Below are 19,548 nucleotides of genomic sequence, written 5' to 3'. Positions count from 1 at the left end.
GTTCCATTGAGGTATTGAATACACACTCCAAATGTTGCCACAATCTAATATGTTGAGTAAACTGTAGTTTGCAACAAACACACATGACATGGAAATGCAAGCAACCAGTACCCGGAAACACACACACATGGGAAGGATTCAAACTTACAGCAGGCTTTTTTTTTGTGTGCATAAGACAGAGCGTGGGGTAGTCCGAATCATTTGAGAGAATCGGTTCGTTTCAGTGAACTGGTTCAAAGAAAATGGTTCACTGGTTCGATCAATTCAACCAAATCATCACTCAGTAGCCTAGTGAATAATATTTTTCATACTAACAATGTGTCGTGAACATATTTAAATGCATTTTTAATTCTGCTTTTTTGACACAATGATAACTTAATAATCATTCAACTACAACAATAAAAACATTGCATTATTATTATTAGCCTACATTGCAGTTATATGCAATTTTTGTCAGTGTCATAAAATGTCTTAAAAGTGTTTGTAACAATATTTGTATGCAAAAAAAAAAACGATGTATTATTGCATATTGTTTATAGTGTTTTTTTTTTGCATACAATATTGCCAAAGCATAAATATATATACAAAGCAACCAAAAAAAAAAAAAAAAACTGCCCTATTAATTATTTCAAATAAACAACAGGCCTACAATTGCATAAATTATTCTTGAACTGACCAAAGTGTGTAAAGGGAGAAGGTTACATTAAAAACATACATTTTAACATTAGGTTTTTATGTTAAATCCACAATTGTTTTATATAGAATTGTTGTAGTCTAGACAGTATTTAATACAATTACATCAGAAGAACTAACAAATTAAATTACAGAAAAATTCAATTACAGTAAAACTTTTCACGGGAGTGTAATTGAATTACCGTAATTAAAATACTGTTGGAAAGTTGATGTTAAATGGGAGTCATTAAACTCTAGACAGAATAATTTCAAAGAATCGGTTCAAAAGAACGACTCGCGAATCGAACACAGCTAGTGACACACACTCACTCCATACGGCCAAAGGTTACACTCGGAGGCGCTCTCAGTTGGATAACCCACGCCTTGGCTCTCTCCATAAACCTCCGGTTCTGTTTGACATCCCCCTCGGTCGTGTTATATTACGTAAACGACAAGCAGGAGGATCGGTAAAGTTGCTCAAGTGTGCGCCTTGGACGTGGTGTCTGATGTAGACTCGGTTCTGAGTTGGTCTCGTACGGTCTTCCCTCCGCTCCACACCGCTGGCCTTGTATAATTTCTCGACAGCCGGGAAAGAGGCGCTGGTCGCGGGTATGGATGCCCTGTGGATGCTGCCTGTGCTGCTGGTGCTCCCGCTTCTGTTATGGACCAGCAGCACGTTCGTTTACTATTTCAAGAAGTGCTTCTATGTGGCGTACATGATGCTGCTGGCCGTTGCCACCATACCGATGTGCATTCTGAAAAGCGGCGGCAGAGACATTGAGAATATGAGGTGAGTTGTCAACAACGTGAGTCACACAAATACAATGTTTCCTTTCTACTCTCGTGCATTGATTCAGGACACTGGGCGGCCATTATATGTGCTTATTGGATGTTACACCGAAAATCAGGCTATCACAGTGTAGATTAAATTGTATTTTAAGACAGGAACATATTGCTATACACATGCAATCACCTTTTTTTATCGTTTACACGTCCGATGCATGGGTCAAATATCTTGTTTATGTACCCACATATGTTTTTTATGACTGAAATGTGAATGCATTTGTAAAGGAATGCATTGCATCCGTTTAGCCCCGGACAGATGTTCGGATCACGGTAGTGAATCTTTAGCCAGCTCGCTAAGAACAGTGTGCGCGAGAACACATATGTAGAGAGAACAGGCCTATGTATCTTATATTTACCTCGAAATAAGAATTAATTAAGCTCTGTATGTTTTATCTACACAAGATCATGTAAATATGCGGTTAGAGCGCGTGCATATTCCACTTGTATGTGTTTAAGGCTATCTGGTTTAGCGTCTCGTGCAAGCCAGAGATGGCGACCAAAGCGTGTGTTTGTTTTCTGATAATGTAGTGGAAAGGTGTGAAACGGTTGCTTTACTAGTTACATGGTCTCTAGTTTGTCAGATACCGGACTTCCTAGTTGTATTAATGAGGCCATGATGGATTGGTTTCATGGCTCAGCTGGTGCAGAGTTCATCCTGGTCGATGGTGTTAGATTAAACCAACAGTCACACGTTTCACACAGTGGACAGTTGATCGATGGAATTGCGGATTCCATGCCATCAGTTTAGAATCAATGTTCGCGCCGAAAATAATTTTGAATGACCGTTCCGTAACGGTCTAGAATGTCGCTGCCATGGTAAACGGACGTTCTATCTAGAACATCGGATGTTTACACAGAATTTCCTAGGTCCTCCTGTCAAAGTCAATATGTAAAGTGATTAACAGAAACTAGTACTGTCAATACATTAAAGGGTTAAGTTCACCCCAAAATGAAAATGATTAAGAATTATAATTATTAATAATTGAAATAATTAATAATCCCATAATTTACTCACCCCCTAAAGCCATCCTTGGTGTACACTATTGGAGTTTTATTAAAAAAATATCCTGGCTCTTTCAAGCTTTATAATGGGAGTGAATGGTACCTGAGATTTTGAAGAGAAATATCCATAATTATAACTTTATAAACTGTAATCACTGGCTTTCGGTAATGCCCATCCGCACTTTCACGAGAGAGTCGAGTTCCGGCGTATGATGTTGGACTTAAGGCTTAGGCTTAGCGTAAACTTAGGTATGAGTAGACGCCTCTCATGGTTTAAACAAATAGGCCTGGGCAAGAGACTAAATCTCTTCTGCCATTTCTCTTTAAAAATGCTTGTTTTAGACTTTGTGACCGGTGTTTTGTTTTGCTCTATCCTCCTTCGTCAATGCGCCATGCGTCGGGTCAGAGGTCACGCTTCGGCTGGAAATCGACTCGTGTACGGCCGTTACCGGACGCCAGTCATTATAGTTTATAAAGTTATAAATATGGATATTTTTCTTACAAAAACGCATCATTTCGCTTCAGAAGGCCTTTATTAACCCCCTGGACCCGTATGGATTACTTTTATGATGGATGGATGCACTTTTTTGGCCTTCAAAAAACAAGGTACCATTCGCTCCTATTATAAAGCTTGGAAGAGCCAGTATATTTTTTTAATATAACTCCGATTGTGCTTGGCTGAAAGAAGAAAGTCATATACAGATACACCTTTTGGATGAACCAACCCTTTAAAATGAATTGTGACTGTGTGATTATGTGTTTGTAGTTTTGTTCAATGAAATTAATACATAAATAGAATAAAGCAAATACCTAAAAAGATTTTAGTTTACTGGTTCACTATTTTAGTTCACTAGTTTGGTGGTTTTCTTGATGATTAAGTGACCGCAGAAGTGATTTTTAGCTATTTTACTTGATTTAATTGTATTAATAATTATTTTACTATTGCATGGCCACCCATTTGGGAGCCATTGTTCTAGAATGCAACCGTGGAATGTAAATAGGAAGGTAGTAGTAACTCTCATTTACATCTCATTGAATATTTTGATTATAATTATTTTTGGCCTCCCATAGACATTATTCACTGCTCCGCCATCTTTGATTTTTTTTTAACGTGTATGAAAGCGAGGTTGTCAGGGATAGACATACATCTCTTCAGTGGGTTGTACTATTATTTAATGTGTTTTTGGATTGTTCTGCTGACGAAACACTGCAAAAATATCTTTCCAAGAGATTTCAGTAGACAAAAAAAACTTCTGACAACATGAGCTGTGGAAAATTATAAGTGATCTGGGAGCTTTATACTGCTTTTTAACTTTCCAGAATGCCTTGTCTTGTAGACTTCCATTGTAAGTTACAAACTGAGGTGTGGGTTAGAATTATTTTCTTAATCTAGAAGTGAATCTGGAACATTCATTTAAATAGGACATTTAGTCCTTTATTGAAGCATTTTTACAAGTTGGGGTCCTCGACAGAAGTACGGTAAGTTGTTAAAAATACAAAAATAGCTAAATCATTGTGTAATGAATATCAAGATGTTAAATTACAATTGATATGAATGTTTTCAGGAAATTGTATATAAACCTGCATGAGTGCAAACTTTTTAAAAGTAAAAATATTCCATGTCTCAATTAGGAGGCCATAAAATCTGCATGCATGCTAATGATTAAAAATAATAGCAAAAAGCTGTTTTAAATTGAGTATGCCATATGCCATGTCAAGTTTATGTCAACTGCACACACGGTCAAGTCACTTTTATTTATATAGTGATATACTCTCAGTAAATACTGAAATATTCGGTGAATATAAATACACTGTATTGTATACAATACAGCACATTGTTCCAAAGCAGCTTTACAGTGATAAACAGTAAAATCAATATGCAAACAGAATTCAACTCTGCTGTAAAGCACCTCTAAAAAGACAAGAGTGTCATTGTTCAGATGAGGTCAATTCAGTCATTGTTAATTCTGTTCAATAACTGTGTAAAAAATTATTTAAATTAAATAGCAGCTCTGTAGAAAACAGTGACGTCATCATCCTGCTCAGTTCACTTCTCATCCAATAGTGTCAGTGCAGTCAAATCTGTAAAATCGCTGAATATTAAGTGTCCCCAGCTAAGCCAGCCAGACTGGCACAGACAGGATCTCTTGTGTGATATGAAAAGCAGCCTTGTGTTTGTGGCCTTCGCTAATAGTGTGCATGGGATATGAAAATCAGAGACCTGAGGTCCGACTGCATGTGCACAAAAGTTCCCGTCAGCGCTTGTCCCGATGTTCTGCAGCTTTTAAATATGTTTGAAAGAGACTATTTCACATGTTCACAAAATATTTCTGCTCTTCATTACAGTCGGTTCATTCACGCGCAGGGTACAATGAACACGCTGGGCGCCACAGAATAACAGACATCGGTTTATTGCAGTCATTAATGCAATCATCTTTCCCATGTGGAAGTTCACTGATATTTTATACGGCCTGTTTAGTGATTCAAGCTATCAGTGCCATGTGTAGGGTTTGTAGATGTGAGCCAGTTCAGATGAGCAAGTCTGTTCAGGATGGTGTTTGAATGCGGGGGTGCGTGGTTACCCGGTAATTACGCCAGGAGAGGGTGTGTCAAGTGTTGACTTACCGTACCTCGGCTTTCGAGTGTTGAAGTGTTGTCATGCGTGCAAAACACTGTACATACTAGAATCTGATCGTGGCAAATATGTGGAAACTAATTTATGCAAGCTTAAGTGTTTTGGTCATAGCAATTAAGGGTTTAACAGGAGGACCTAACACCCTTTCTCTCTCTCTGTCTCTCTGTCTCTCTTTATCAGTGTGATAGGAAAGAGTGATTGAGCCACATGGAGAGATGATGCAAGGATTCTGAACTTAATGGGTGAAAGGGGAGAGCTGACAAGGCTAATAGAGAGAGAGTCAGTAGAGCAGTTTCCCAACCACTGTGACAGGTTGTCAGGTGTGCCGTGGAGAATTATCAAATTCCCCCAAAAAAGACGAAAAATATAAATGAAAATAAATGCTACAAATAAGAATATATTGTCGCTGTCGGGCGGAAACCTTGTATCTCTATATTCCGTCGTTTTTGTTTTATTTTATTTTAAGAATCAATGTTACTAGTCATCCTTTACGCATGTATGTGGGTTTTACAAAATAATTAACCAATGAAAAGTATTCAAATTAGCTTGTTGTGACTAAACGAAGTAGGCTAACTCCATTGGATCCTCAAACTGTCAGTCAGACTTTATAACTCCACCTACATCTATCATGAATGAAGTGATGCACACAGGTGGAGATAGATCGCTTCTTGTTTGCAATGCAAAGGTAAACAGAACTGATGTTTGAAAAGAACAGCATTTTTCTTTACTCAAGAAACACTGTCTATACTTATACTGTCTATAATGGCTAATGTTTTTTGTTTTTCAAGAATGGAGAAGAGTCTTAGTCTGGTATTTGCTGGCGTAGCCAACATATCCTGGGCATAGCGCTTCATCTTTTATATCATGATATTTTGTCCAAAGTATTCAACAAGAAAAGCTGAGCGCCCACATATCAACAATACACTTTATATAACCTGTAAGTTGATGAAAACCTAATGTGATGCATTTATTGCTTCAGATGCGGCCATTCTAATGATGGACGAAACGCATATCTCTGTCATTCGCTGGTCAAAAACCTCATAACTCCATTTGATCTTGATTTTGATCAAATGTTAATGTTATAATGACAAGTGGAAGTGTCTGGCCATATATAAAGCCACAAAACCAACTTTGATGACACAGTGTTTAATTATTTAAACAATACGAGGTTTCCGCCCTTCAGCAACAATATGAAAATGTGTTGTTTTATCATCACCAACACCATCTAGAGACAGTCACTTTATTCTTTTACATGTGCTTACAGTATTGGAGATTTAAAACTTCAAAATGGAAACAAAAAATTATGTTCAAGTTTTATCAAGTCATGCGATTAGGAACCATTTTTATTTGTTACTCACTGATTATTTCCCCCTGTAGTGATTGGTTAAATGCTGCGACCAGATATTTTTATTTATTTTTATTGAATAGTTTTGCAAGTTGTTCGTCAAGTCAGTGAGTTTGAGAACCAATTTAAATGAGTTTGATTTATGACTAATAGAATAATTGGAAAGATCTGACTCAAAAATTACTATTACATGAGTCATAATTTTAGAACTTCGGAAGACTTGGAATATGTTGTACATGTTGTGTTATAATACATTCATCGTGGCCTGTGCAGTTTTACCTTAGTATCATTAAGATACTACAGTTTTTTGTTTTGTTTTGTTTTTTAGTAATTTTGTCGTGTTTTTATGATTTTTAATTAGTTATACGTTTTAGTTATTTTAGTACAGTAGTTAAACTAAATGAAAAATGTTGCAGCTATTTGATATAAAATAAGTTTAAAGTTTTTTTTTAAATATATTTTAGTTAACATTTATTTTATTTCAAACAAGAATATGATTTTTATGGTTTAACCGTAATAACCCTGGCCGGTGCATTATTGAGAATATCTTCTTTAATGTTTTCACAATAGAAATTAAGTAATACATGAGGGTACATGAAGACACGATAAACCTCTCAAAAAGACTGTAGTATAACCTTCAATCGGAGTTGTTATGTGTTCTTGATAAGTTACTCGTGAATTTAACATCTATGATAACAGCCAAGCTTGGCAGGGTTTAAACTCTTGTTCCTTTGTGCTTGTGTACTAGGGTTAACGTGTCAGAGCACAGGTTGACATTTTTGATAACAGAGTTTAAGATGCGTGTAGTAACAAATAAAACATGTTTGCCGTTCCATAGCTGGTGGTAATAGAGTGTGGGGATGATGTATTTTTGTAGACCAAAACCTAGAAACAAGTAAGCATTTTAGCACTTCCTGTTCCATCGTCCTGAAGTCAGTGTGTTTTTGGTTAAATGCTTCAAATAAAGTCTGTGGTGTAAGGCTGAACGCTATTTAGTTTTTCTGTGATATTTATTGTGATATGAAAACAGTTTCATCACTTTCTTTCTTTACAGTGGTCCCAGTGAACCGTCACGAGCCCCTAGCAGTCAATATCCCACTGTGACACAACGGATCATTCAGTTTGACCTTTTCTTATTAGACCAAAACGCACTTTAGGGTGGATTTTTATGTTTCATACACTTGTGTGTTTTCTCCTCTTCTTATCTCTAGGAAAGCAGCGAAGACTTACATCACTTCTCTTGTTGCCCTTCGACTGAAAATTACAACCAAAATATATCAGTATTATTATTTTTTTCTTCTGAGTTGTGTTGCGGCAAAAATAGCAGCAGTAAGTAGGCTAGCTCATCAAGTGCAACCATTTGACGTCATCGACTGCACCTAAAAGGGTGCCCGTCATTGTCCAAAATATGTATAAAACGATGTGGATTTTAAAAAATAAATAAAAACTTAAATCTTTCCTGGGTTTTCTACTACATATTTCAGTAAGAGACATCATTTACGTTATATTAAGCCATAAGTCTTAATACCCGGGGTTTCCTTTAAGGCCCCGATATACTCGCATTCGTTTTTCCGTTCTTCGTTTAGTGGTAAAACGAATTTCGAAATACGTGACCAGTGATAGCGAACATACGACACCGACCATACAGCTGAGAGGGAAGTTTAGATGAACATGTAAATATGTGCCAATGTGTGATGACCAAATCTATGTGGCATGATGTTACTTTGGTAGTACCATGGTGCTTTTCTTTCTGTCAGAGTGCATTCTTGTTGTTTGAATAAGAATGCATAATGCACAGTGGTGTTACAATGAATGTATTAGATGCAAAATTGCAAATGCTTTTTTATTTAAAAAAAATCATTGTACTGATTGATTATCATATTCATATACTATGCTATGTACATGGTACGCTACAGTTCAAAAGATTGGCGTCAGTAAGTTCTTTTCTTTTAAGAAATTAATACTTTTATTCAGCAAGGATGCATTCAATTGATCAAAAGTGAATGTTTATAATGTTACAAAAAATCGATTTCAAAAAGTTAATGCTGTAAGGGTGAAAATTCAGCTTCACATGAATAAATAACATTTTAACGTATATTAAAATAGAATTTTTTTTTTTTAAATCTGTGTAATCATAAGGTAGAAGCTAAACGAATTCAAACAATTCAAATAAACTTACAGTAAAAATAGCAGTCCAGATTTATTGCAGAACTGGCTCAGATTCTTGTAACAAAACGCACATGCAGTGACTGCTAAGAGCGAGAGCTGTTGTTTACCATTCACAACATGTCAAACTCAAACCCTCAGGGTAATTTCACAACCATCACTATAGAGGAAATGCCTGTGTAAACTCAGGAAACAGACATGCATTTTTGTGCATTATTGAACCAGAGCTAAATCAAATCAAATGAACAGTAAATGTTTATATTTAGCAGGGTTTTTGCGGGGCATTAAAAAGCATTAAAAGTCATCAAATGGATTGTGCTAAAATTAAGGCCTTAAAAAGCATTACATTTGAATCCTACAGGCATTAAAAATGTAGATATAGTTTTGAAGAAAATGTTATATTATCAATTTATTTGAATATAGCCTTCATATTTAATCATTTTTATTTGCTTTTGCAAAATATGTACGATAGTGTGATAAACGTGGAACCGGTTTGGTAAGTGCTTCCGGCTGGAGCAAAATTGCCGTGATGCAGAGATGATGCGGGCATTTTGTACAGCGGTGGACAGGAATAAAACTAGACCAGAAAAATGGGGAAAAGTACAAATTCCAGCAGAAGTGGCTGGAAGACAGTTTAACGTGTTAAAATATTTAACGCTATTAACGCAGCATCCGTTAATTTTTGTCACCCTTTGGCTAGTAATATACTGTCTTTATGTTGGTTCTACATTAATTTGGAGATTAACTGTGAAATAATACATTATAAAATATATAAACTAAATATATACAAAAATGTAAGTGTTTTTAATAGCGATTAATCACAGAAATAATTGTGGTTTATTTTTATTTTGTATTTTTTTTTGTATTGATTGACAGCATACTATATATATATATATATATATAGTGTGGTTAGTCATGGGTCATGTATGGCATAAAAAAAAAAAAGGCATTAAAAGGGGCATTGAAAAGCATTAAATCTAATTTGAAGAGACCTTCAGAAACCCTGATTTAGTGTTTGGTATATCGAGCATCGCTTTACTATTGCTCATACTTGGTACTTATTACTGGGTGAAGTGTTGTGCTAAACCACTAACCCTAAGTATTTGAACACGATTCATTGTATCATCTTTCAGGATCCTGAAATGTTTGAATGAATGAGTTTTGTTGACTCGCTTCAGCTGCGGCGTTGCTTAACCGCAGATGTCTTTAGCCCACATTTGCTCCACTTATTCACATTACTGATATGAAGCTCTTATGTGTTCAAAGGTCTCACAGATACTACATCTTTAATCTCTCTGTTCTATCGCGCAACATCACATCAATTTGACTTTTAATTTGTATTAATGTGCAATTAGTAATTTTAGTTCTTCAATGTCAACTCAACATAATTTCAGTTAGTTGCCAATTTTCATTTAAAGTTTTTCATCTTATATTTATAACAAAATAGTTTTAGTTTAAGTTTTAGTTAACTATAAGAACCATGTCTTTTACACACATACAAGTGCATTCATAGCTTGGATAATTATTGCACTCATAAACAAGATCTTGGTCACTTTAGTTTGTCTAAACATGTTGTTGTTTTTTAGAGATTAAAACAAACTTTTTGACCAAACCATTTTGATGGATATTATTAGTGTTGTAGTCTTCTTTATGCTTGTACTTGAAGCTAGTGATTCGAAAAACAAGTTACGGACATGATCAGTACGTCAAAATGTGCATTTTTGATGGGCTGTTATGATTAAAATCGAGAAAACAATATACTACTAAAAAAAGTTTGATTTCTGCCTGGTGAATGCTAAAATGGTGGGAAAATGTCTTGCATTGAAAGAGATATAGAAGCCATATTTGTGAAAATGGATTGAGTGACCGTTATCAGTCGTGCTCTGGATTGTAATGTCTGTTTACTTCCTGCAGGGTAATCCGGTTCATGGTTCGTCATGTGAAGTATTTCCTGGGTCTGCGCTATCAGGTCAGCGGTTGGGAGCATCTACAGACAGAAGGACCCTACGTCATCATCTCCAACCACCAATCATCTCTCGACGTGCTAGGTGAACCAATACACACAACCAGAGGTGGAAAGTCCAGGTTCAGAAAGTAAAAGTCCTCCTCAATATTTTGTTCCAATCACCTGGATTTGCTAATTAGCCCAGTTTTTCAGCCAGGAGATTAGTGAAATCAGCTGGCTGAGTTCATGGGTGGAATAAACATATGGCAGGACTTTTACTTTCTGACCCCTGGACTTTACACCTCTGCACACAACCAATCAACACTTAGTCAAGTCAAGTAACCCACTCTTGCCTTTCAAAACATGGTTGGGATTGCAATCTGGCAAAAAAAGCTCTGGGTCAAATTCCTGTTTAAAGAGCTCTGCCAACATGACCGGACCTGCATGAACTAGCTTCTTTCTACATGCACACCCAGATGTCACATGATCATGCTTGTGTACTGATTCTCTCCTCATCTCTGCAGGCATGATGGAGATACTGCCGGACCGCTGCACGATGGTAGCTAAGAAGGAGCTGGTGTGGGCCGGGACGGTGGGCATGATTTGCTGGCTGGGAGGAATCGTCTTCATCAACCGCCAAAAGACCAGAGACGCCAAGAATGTCATGAGTGAAGCTGCTAAAACCATGTTAGCCGACCAGGTCTCGTCTTTACTAAGTCTTCCCGACAATTCATTCAGCTCAAACCATGTTAATTGATGGCATATGCTCCTATTGAGGTGTAGTGTCCTTTTTGATTTAAAAAAATCACATTTACATGTTGTCATTGTCATGTGACCCGCCAGCGTCAGCTGCCATCCACAAATCATCTTTGTTTTTTTAAATCCATATTGAGAAAATTAATAGGAAAAATACTTCTGTTGATTTCTCTGAATACCAAACATTCTAACAACAGCAATGATGTCATTGTAATATTTTGCATACTAAATTGTGGTTTGGTACTTTGTTGCATCTGTTTATCCATCTGTATATTAATTGTTAGTCATTTTCATTGGGTGCTGCAAAGAATCTCATTTTGTGTTTTAAACTTTCTGTAGATCCGATTGTGGGTGTTTCCGGAAGGCACACGGAATCAGAACGGCGGGCTTCTTCCGTTTAAAAAGGGAGCGTTTCATCTGGCCGTTCAAGCACAGGTGAGTGTTACTCCCGAACACCTGCGCTTAAAGACCCCTGTGGTGAAAAGCAAGTTTTTAATGTTGTCTATATATGTCTGTTTGGTGTTTTAAAATATACTTTAAAGGGACTGTGTGTAGGATTTTCTCCCATCTAGCGGTGAAATTGTATTTTGCATTCAAACGAATAATGCTCTCCAGCGCCTCACTTTTTCAAATGCGCGTTGCATCTACGGTAGCCGTTATGTACCAAAAAGCTATGACAGGATGTCTTATAATAGCACTTCGAGTTTTTCTTCGGGTGAACTGGTTTGTTATTTAAAACAAACTGAAACTTGAAACAACGAAAAAAAGAATGATACAGTATGAATTACTGACTGTGAAAAACATTAACTATGGTAATTAGTAATAATGCCTTCTTTACTCCTTATATTTTTTGAAGTACGTGCATTGTTAGATATCATCATCATCATCATCATCAGAGCCTTCTCTAACATTACTTTACTCAATAGCTGCTATTCATCAAAGAGCCTGTTTAACTTTTAACTATAAATGTTCTACTCTCTATATAATAAAGTACACAACCAAGCAATGAAAAAAAAGCTTGTTCAGTAATTAAGACCGTAACATTGACTTACCTGTCGAGAAGAAAGCAGGCAACCTCTTTTGAAAGCTTTCTCCTGCATTAGCTATCCCGACATTAACCCTTGTTTTTGTAATCTCCGGTCACGTTTCCTTTTACGGTCTATTTTAGACTTTTTCGATGACGAGGACTCCTTATCCTGTGACTCATATGTATGTATGAATGAACGGTGTATAAATAACCGTGCAGTGCAGCCTTTTAAACTTGCCGCGGCAGTGACAAGCGCCTCTCACTGCTCTGCTCCTCCGCTTCTGTTGGCTTCAGTCACGTGACGCTGGCTCTGAACGAAACGCGTTGTGGAAACGCGTTGGCCTAGTACTTTTTGTCCCTCTCTGCTATTATAGTTTTTCAAGATGGCGGAACTACATGGAAGCCTCCGTGGACCTACCCGTCCCATGTATATAAAGATAATAAATTCTTCGTTTACGAGGATAAGTCAGATCATTGGCATAGGTATTTGTACACCATTGAGGGCATATTTATGAATAAAAATATTGATTTTAGATAATAAAATACCTAAAAAGCTATACATAGTCCCTTTAAGACAAACCATGTGCAAATTCACCAGTCAACACCATTGCTGAGTGTTTTCTCCTTAAAACAGCAGTGAACCAAAGACAGTCTCAAAAACACGGTTTGAAACGTCCCTGTTTCCTGCGGTTACAGACATGTAACCAATCCCGTCAATGGCTTTTCTCCACTGACATTCAGTGATGTTCAGTGTTTTTAGAAGGCAGCGGTCTGACTCTGAGATGGTGAACGGGAACATGGTTTGGGCAACACACTTCTAGACGTTTGATAACATAGACAAGGCAAAGGCTAATCATATGAATTACCGTTATGTGTCACGTTGTAAGAGTAATACATACAGTAAAGCGCATTCCCATTCTAATACATCGAGCCTGTATAATTCACTCTTCCTCTACTTCTGAGTCAATTTCTGGTTGAAACATACAGTATATGGCTGAATTAAACCAGTATTTCCACTTGCCGTTGTTTAACGTGTATCACCGTGGATCAGGTATACTGAGCTGGTGTGAGTGTGTGGAGGCGGGGCTAATTTGCATATTCATTTTTCCGCGTATACTAAACAAGGCAAGGGTGTAGAGTTACATTAAAGTTCAAGAAGGCATGAAGCAATTGTTTTCACAGGAAAAGACTTTTAAAAATGTCATTTTGATTGTCAAAGATGAGTTTTAAGGGATACAGCTTGACCTGATCAAACCTGACGTGTTGGTGCAAAGTACAAAGCTTGAGTAATTTACCAGCTTGAGCTCAAAGGTCCCTCATCAGCCCATGAAACCTGTGTCACGGGTCAGAGGTCGTAAGGGAGACTCTGGCTTCACCCTTGTGGTGTTTTGTGTTATCTTCACCAACAGAGGGAGCCGTTGTTTCTTATATTCGCTCCTGTTCAAGTGCAGCCACATAGAAACTTGAACTCTTATGCAATTGATCTGCACAAAACTCATTTCCAAAGCCACATGAAACATTCCTTCAGCATTTCTAACTTTGAGGCTTGTGAAAAAAGTTGAAGCCAATTGGATTATATTTGTATTGGACGAATGAAACCCACGGCGGTTTGGTCACTTAAACTACTTCCTGTTTCACTTTATAGGCTTTATTTTGTATGGGGAAAGTAGTGTGTGTGTGTGTGTTTCTGTATTCTGTATGTTCTGTATATAATTAATAAGTATAGATTTTTATTTAATATTTAATTTAATATTTAATTTTATTAATTATAAAGATTTTGAATGTTTTTGGAAAATGTCTTACTTGCTAGTTAGCTATGCAGTGCTAAACAGGCAATTGCCAGTTATCTTATTTGTTAACAAATAATCTGTTATTTATACAAAGTATACCGAGTTACTACTTTATAGACCCCATGAAATGGTTTTAAAGCAAGTTTCCTTCCCTTTTTTTTTTTTTTGAAACAGGAAGTTAGGCTAGTCATGTTAACAAAATCCTTATTTTTTCCTGTTTTGTAATAGCTAAACTAGCTAAAATAGCTAAGCTAATAGCTAAACTACTTTGGCTGAATTAAAGTACTCCAGAACTCTAGAGAGCATTTGATTGAACCAATGTTTTTTTTTACATGCCTCTAAACAATCATTATTTTTGGTTATTTTCTCTGAAGCAGAAGATATGTATATCTGTATATCTGCTAAAATGCTATTTTGTCCATTTTTAGGAGTGAACTAGCATATATATATATTAGGCTCAATGCTTACAAAGCCTTAAGGCTAATAATAAAACTACATTTGTATGGCCACAAAAAAATATTTTGGATAATTGCTGTAATGTTGAGACAAACCTATCAATAGCCGAATATTTGAGACTGACTTTGGGCTGGAAAGGGTTTATGTCCGCACTTTCCCCTCAGAGTTGTTGTTGGTGTAAAGAGGTTTTGGAATGAATTAGAAACGTGAAATTATTCTAATCGCAACAAGTTCATGTGAGGGAACATTAATTGTGCAAGTAAGCGAATATTTTAGAAAGCGTGTATGTATATGTGGCTGTGAGTCTGTGTAGTTGTTATTAATAGTCATTTTACTTTATTCTGAACTTAAAGTCACTACGTGTGTGTGTATATATTTGTGTGATGATGCATACTGATATCAAAATGGCAGGCTGACATAAACAAAACCAGATGAGCATGTGCGTGAAGGCGGACAGACATCACTTAATCTAGACCAGAGTAATGGAGCCCTGATGGTTCTCATTAGTTAAGGCAAAATATGTGAACAGTCTATGCTTTTCTTCTCTTTATCTGCGTTTAACATCTTGGCATTATGCAGCTACACCACATGTGACCTGACGGAGTTTTATACCTGGTCTAGACTTTGAGATGTTTAGTAGAAATTGTTTAATTTGGGGTGTCAGTAAAATATTTACATAAATATGTGAAATGCATGCAAAATATTGCTAACCTTTTAAAAATGCTATTAAATGTTTAATTTATCATTTTATTTTTTATTTGAGAACATTTTTATACATGGAGTAAAACATTTTTAATATTTATTTGCCAATGAGTTTCTTTTATATTTATTTCGAATTTTTTATATATTAGTTGATTCATATTTCATTTATTGATTATATGTGTATATTAGTAAAATATAAAAATATGCAAAATATTTTTAACCTCTCAAAATGCTATTTAAAATAAAAAATATATAAATTTGTTACATTTAGCTACATTTTAAATAAGTATTTTAAAATGTATATGTATTTTTCTTTCATGTTATACATATTCTTTTTTATATGTATGTGTATATATATATATATATATATATATATATATATATATATATAAACTTTAATAAAAAAAAAAAGATTTAAGTAAAACATGAACATTTTAAATATGTATTTGTCATTTTAAATTTATTTCTATTTGTAAAATATAAATTAGTAGTTAATTCTTTGACTATCAGACAGTTTACACACACTGTCCAGCTGTGTCGTCATGAGAACCGACCACTTCTGCGTCTATTATTAGTCTGGGAGGATAGTTGAGTCTGTGTCTGATCATATTTTTGTGTGTGAGAGCGTTTCTAATCCCTGCTGATTTACTGTCTACTGCACATCGACCAACCATCCCTCTCTCTCTCTCTCTCTCTCTCTCTCTCTCAGGCTCCCATCATACCCATCGTGTTCTCGTCCTACAGTAACTTCTACCTACGAAAACAGAAAGAGTTCAAATCAGGTAATGCACATTACGAATGTATGTTACAGAGAAACACAGGGTTCCTGCGCAGTGTGTGTGATTTGTCATTTCCAGTTCTGAATAAGCATTTGAAATGATTTGTGTTTCCAGCCTATTGCCCCTATTCTGATTTATAAACTCTAAAAATTGCGCATTTCTGAAAACGAGTGTTTTTCGTGGCATTTGGAGCAGGCAGCCAAAAGTTTAGTGGTTGTTTAACACGACTGAATGAATTCAAGACGCACATCTTCATTAAACAAATAAATAATAGTAAAGTATTTCCAAACATTATTACTCTGGCATATCCTGCAATTATTTTGAATATAATATTTTCTGAATTAATGTAATCAGTGCTGATATTATTTTAAAATGTATGAGTAAATTTAACGTATGTTATTACATTTATGTATAATGTATGCAGTCATTGAAAATGTGAATATATTAATCAATATTCTTTTATTATTATTTTGACAATATTATTTTATAACTTATATATATATATATATATATATATATTTAATATCTCAATTAAATTATAAATTAAAGTGTAAATATTAAAATGCATGTTGAAAGGTTACAAATATTTTGCATATATTTCACATATTTAAATATTTTACAAATATTTAGCTGAAATTAGAAATTGTTCATTACAGCCACAATCGCCGCCATTTCTACATGTTAAAACATTTAGACAATTAATGACCAATGAACATTTCCACATTGTTTCTAACAGGAACCATCACTCTGAAAATTCTTCCAAAGATCGAGACAAAGGGACTGACGGCAGATGATGTCACAGCTCTCTCCGACCAATCCTTCGGCGTCATGCATTCGGCCTTCCTGGAGATCTCCAGCCAAGCCGCCCAGTGCAACGGGCCTTCCAGCCACTGAGCGCTGCCGTCGCGCCCTTTCTTTTCGCTCCGACGACGAGGATGGCTCGAGACCACGTCGTTGCCGCGGTGACGGTAACCACGACAACCAGGCGCTTTAGTATCCTCTCCGACGGCCCCGTGAAGCAGGAACACATGTCCACACAAACAAAAACACACAAGCATTCACGTCGACTCCATACAGATGTCATTTTAGCCAAGTTTTGATCTCCCGTCGGACTCCAGGGGGCGCTAAGCAGCGGAACAGTGTTTTTCTTTCACCCGGCCTGGTGCGACGCTTTGTTCCGTGTCCTTTTCGACGTCGGACTGCTTTTGTCGGCGACGGGTTGAGTTTTGGAGCGACGCCCTGAGAACGTCGTGGATGTGCGTTCGACATGCATGCCTTTTTGACTTTCTCTGTTTCTCTTCCTTTCACTGATTTTACAAGGACTCGTTTCGTTGGTTCGTGTAGCTCGCTTTTTCTCGAGGTACTCTGCTTGCATTATGGGAAATCGGTGACAAATATCTGTTCGTTTTTGTTTTTTGTTTTGTTTTTCGTATGCAAGTCTTATTGGTTGCCAAGGGTGAGCGCTCAAAGATGCCCTTTTATTGTTTTAGATAATTGATTTAAAGGAAAATTGCTGACCAAAAAGTGAATTCGGAAATGTCCCAATACACTCCAGAGTAAAGCTTTTTGTGTCGTCACAACCAAGGATTTCGAAACCAATGCCAAGAGATCGTTTCGCTGCTTTCGAGGTTAGTTCATAACGAAGCTTTATCAAGCGCGGCTTCTTCCTGTGCCATGTGTCCAAAGTGTCTCAGCCGGTGGCTGCGTAATGCTAGAATATTGTGAGAAACGCTATTGATTATTGATCTGTGATCAGTTTGATTAGCGTTTAGGGATAGAAATATGTTCCGGTTGGCTTAAGTTCATTGCTTTGCTCGTTTTTGTTTATTTTCAGGCCACGAAATATCAGATTTCATTCATACAGATGTATTTAACATTGTTCAATCCTATTGTTTAAAGTTAGAAACCATTTACAAGTGAACTATTATTATGATAACTGATCGAATAAGTATTATCTAACACATTATATAGACTGTGGCACAAGGAGCCAACCTAACTAAAATGTGTTTAAGAAGTCATTGTTATTCAGACTTTTGATGGACGAAATGGAAAATCAGAATTTATTTTACATATGTTAGCAGATGGTAGCATCAAAACCCGGATTGTTCTTCCAACGCCTCTTATAATATGAGAAACCAAGAAATGATTATAATGTAAATCACTGAGGTTTGTAATGTTTTAAGTGGATATTGACGTATAGAAAAATGATGCCGCTAAATTGCACTCTAGAAATGAACCATATTCGCAGATCATTCTTAGATCAGATATTACACTTTAAGTTTTTACCAAGGAAGTCCATATGAAAAATGATGAAATATATATATATATATTAAAAAACGTTCACAATTTAATCTCAAAATTACCAATTATTTAACATCTATTTATTACACCAGACTGTATCACCAGCTTATGGCAGGATAATAATATAAATATTTGTAATTATTTCAAAGACATTTCTAATCGCGCTGCATTTTTGAATCTTATATTTAATGCTTGATGTTGCGGTTCTTATTGTTTAAGAATGTATAACATCCTTGATATAATATGTACAATGTTATTTAAGAGGACTGAACTGTACGCATTACATCATAATGGCTCGCTGAGCTGAAAGACATTTTCAGAACTTGATTTGAACGAATGTTTGAGTTGGTTATTGCTAAATGTCCAAATAAAACCCAGTGATTATTATTATTATAATTATTACCACTAGTTGTACAAATTTAAATACTGATGCAATTATGGAACCCCTTTATGTTGTGTATTAGGTCACAGATTTTGTAAGGCCTTTTCCTTTGTTTTCAGTGTAATTTCTGCCCTGCTGACTGAAAACCGTGCTGCGTACACGAATCAATGTACGAAAGGGTGTACAAGGTGTTGTGGGATTTTCACCAAAGCTATTAAGGATGTATAACGGGGGAAAGCTTGTAAAAGCTCTGATTCTAAGATCCGTTAGACGAACCTGTCAGACATTTCACGGGCAGCCTTGTGTACGTGTGTGTTTACGAATGTGTGTGTGTGTGTGTGTGTGTGTGGTCCATTGTGTGTGCTGAATGTGTTTGTATGGTGACCAGACACACAAATGAGCTAAAGCCCATTGTAAAATCTGTAAAGTCATATAAGACGATGATTATATATAAAAAATGTTGATTGTGGTAGAATCTGGATGCGAACTGTTCAAAACATCTAGGACAAAGAGTTAATAAAATCGTCTGTTTTTCCAATATAAATGTTAGGATTTGTTCTTGATGTCATCTGTGTGTGTAACTTTTTATTTGTTGTTTCACACACACACAGGTTTCTATGTTTTGTGGGGACTTTCCACAGACATGGTTTTTATTTTGTACAATAAAAATTCTATATGTAGTAAATAATTTTCCAATTGAGGATGTTCCAAAATGCACGTAAAGTTTGAAGCTAAAATGGTTTC

The 19,548-nt window shown here is 36.1% G+C and overlaps 1 protein-coding gene across 1 annotated transcript; it reads left to right on the top strand.

Moving 5' to 3' along the window:
* Positions 1–1,020: 1,020 nt before the first annotated feature.
* agpat2 (1-acylglycerol-3-phosphate O-acyltransferase 2 (lysophosphatidic acid acyltransferase, beta)) lies at positions 1,021–19,344 on the top strand. The gene is made up of 6 exons (XM_084387946.1): positions 1,021–1,462; positions 10,581–10,714; positions 11,136–11,311; positions 11,707–11,802; positions 16,052–16,124; positions 16,858–19,344. Exons 1-6 carry the CDS (start codon positions 1,284–1,286, stop codon positions 17,013–17,015), a joined length of 816 nt encoding a protein of 271 aa, XP_084244072.1. The 5' UTR covers positions 1,021–1,283; the 3' UTR covers positions 17,016–19,344.
* The last annotated feature ends 204 nt before the right edge of the window (positions 19,345–19,548 follow it).

Source organism: Rutilus rutilus (genome assembly GCF_951802725.1).
Source record: "Rutilus rutilus genome assembly, chromosome: 18".
Lineage (NCBI taxonomy): Eukaryota > Metazoa > Chordata > Actinopteri > Cypriniformes > Leuciscidae > Rutilus > Rutilus rutilus.
The sequence above is the reverse complement of the archived record's forward strand: the minus strand, read 5'-3'. Positions and strand labels throughout refer to the sequence as shown.

Coding starts and splice junctions, on each gene's coding strand:
- agpat2 (XM_084387946.1), top strand. CDS start 1,284: ATGGATGCCCTGTGGATGCTGCCTGTGCTGCTGGTGCTCCCGCTTCTG. Junction 10,715..11,135: donor ATCATCTCTCGACGTGCTAG/GTGAACCAATAC, acceptor TCATCTCTGCAG/GCATGATGGAGATACTGCCG. Junction 11,312..11,706: donor AAACCATGTTAGCCGACCAG/GTCTCGTCTTTA, acceptor AACTTTCTGTAG/ATCCGATTGTGGGTGTTTCC.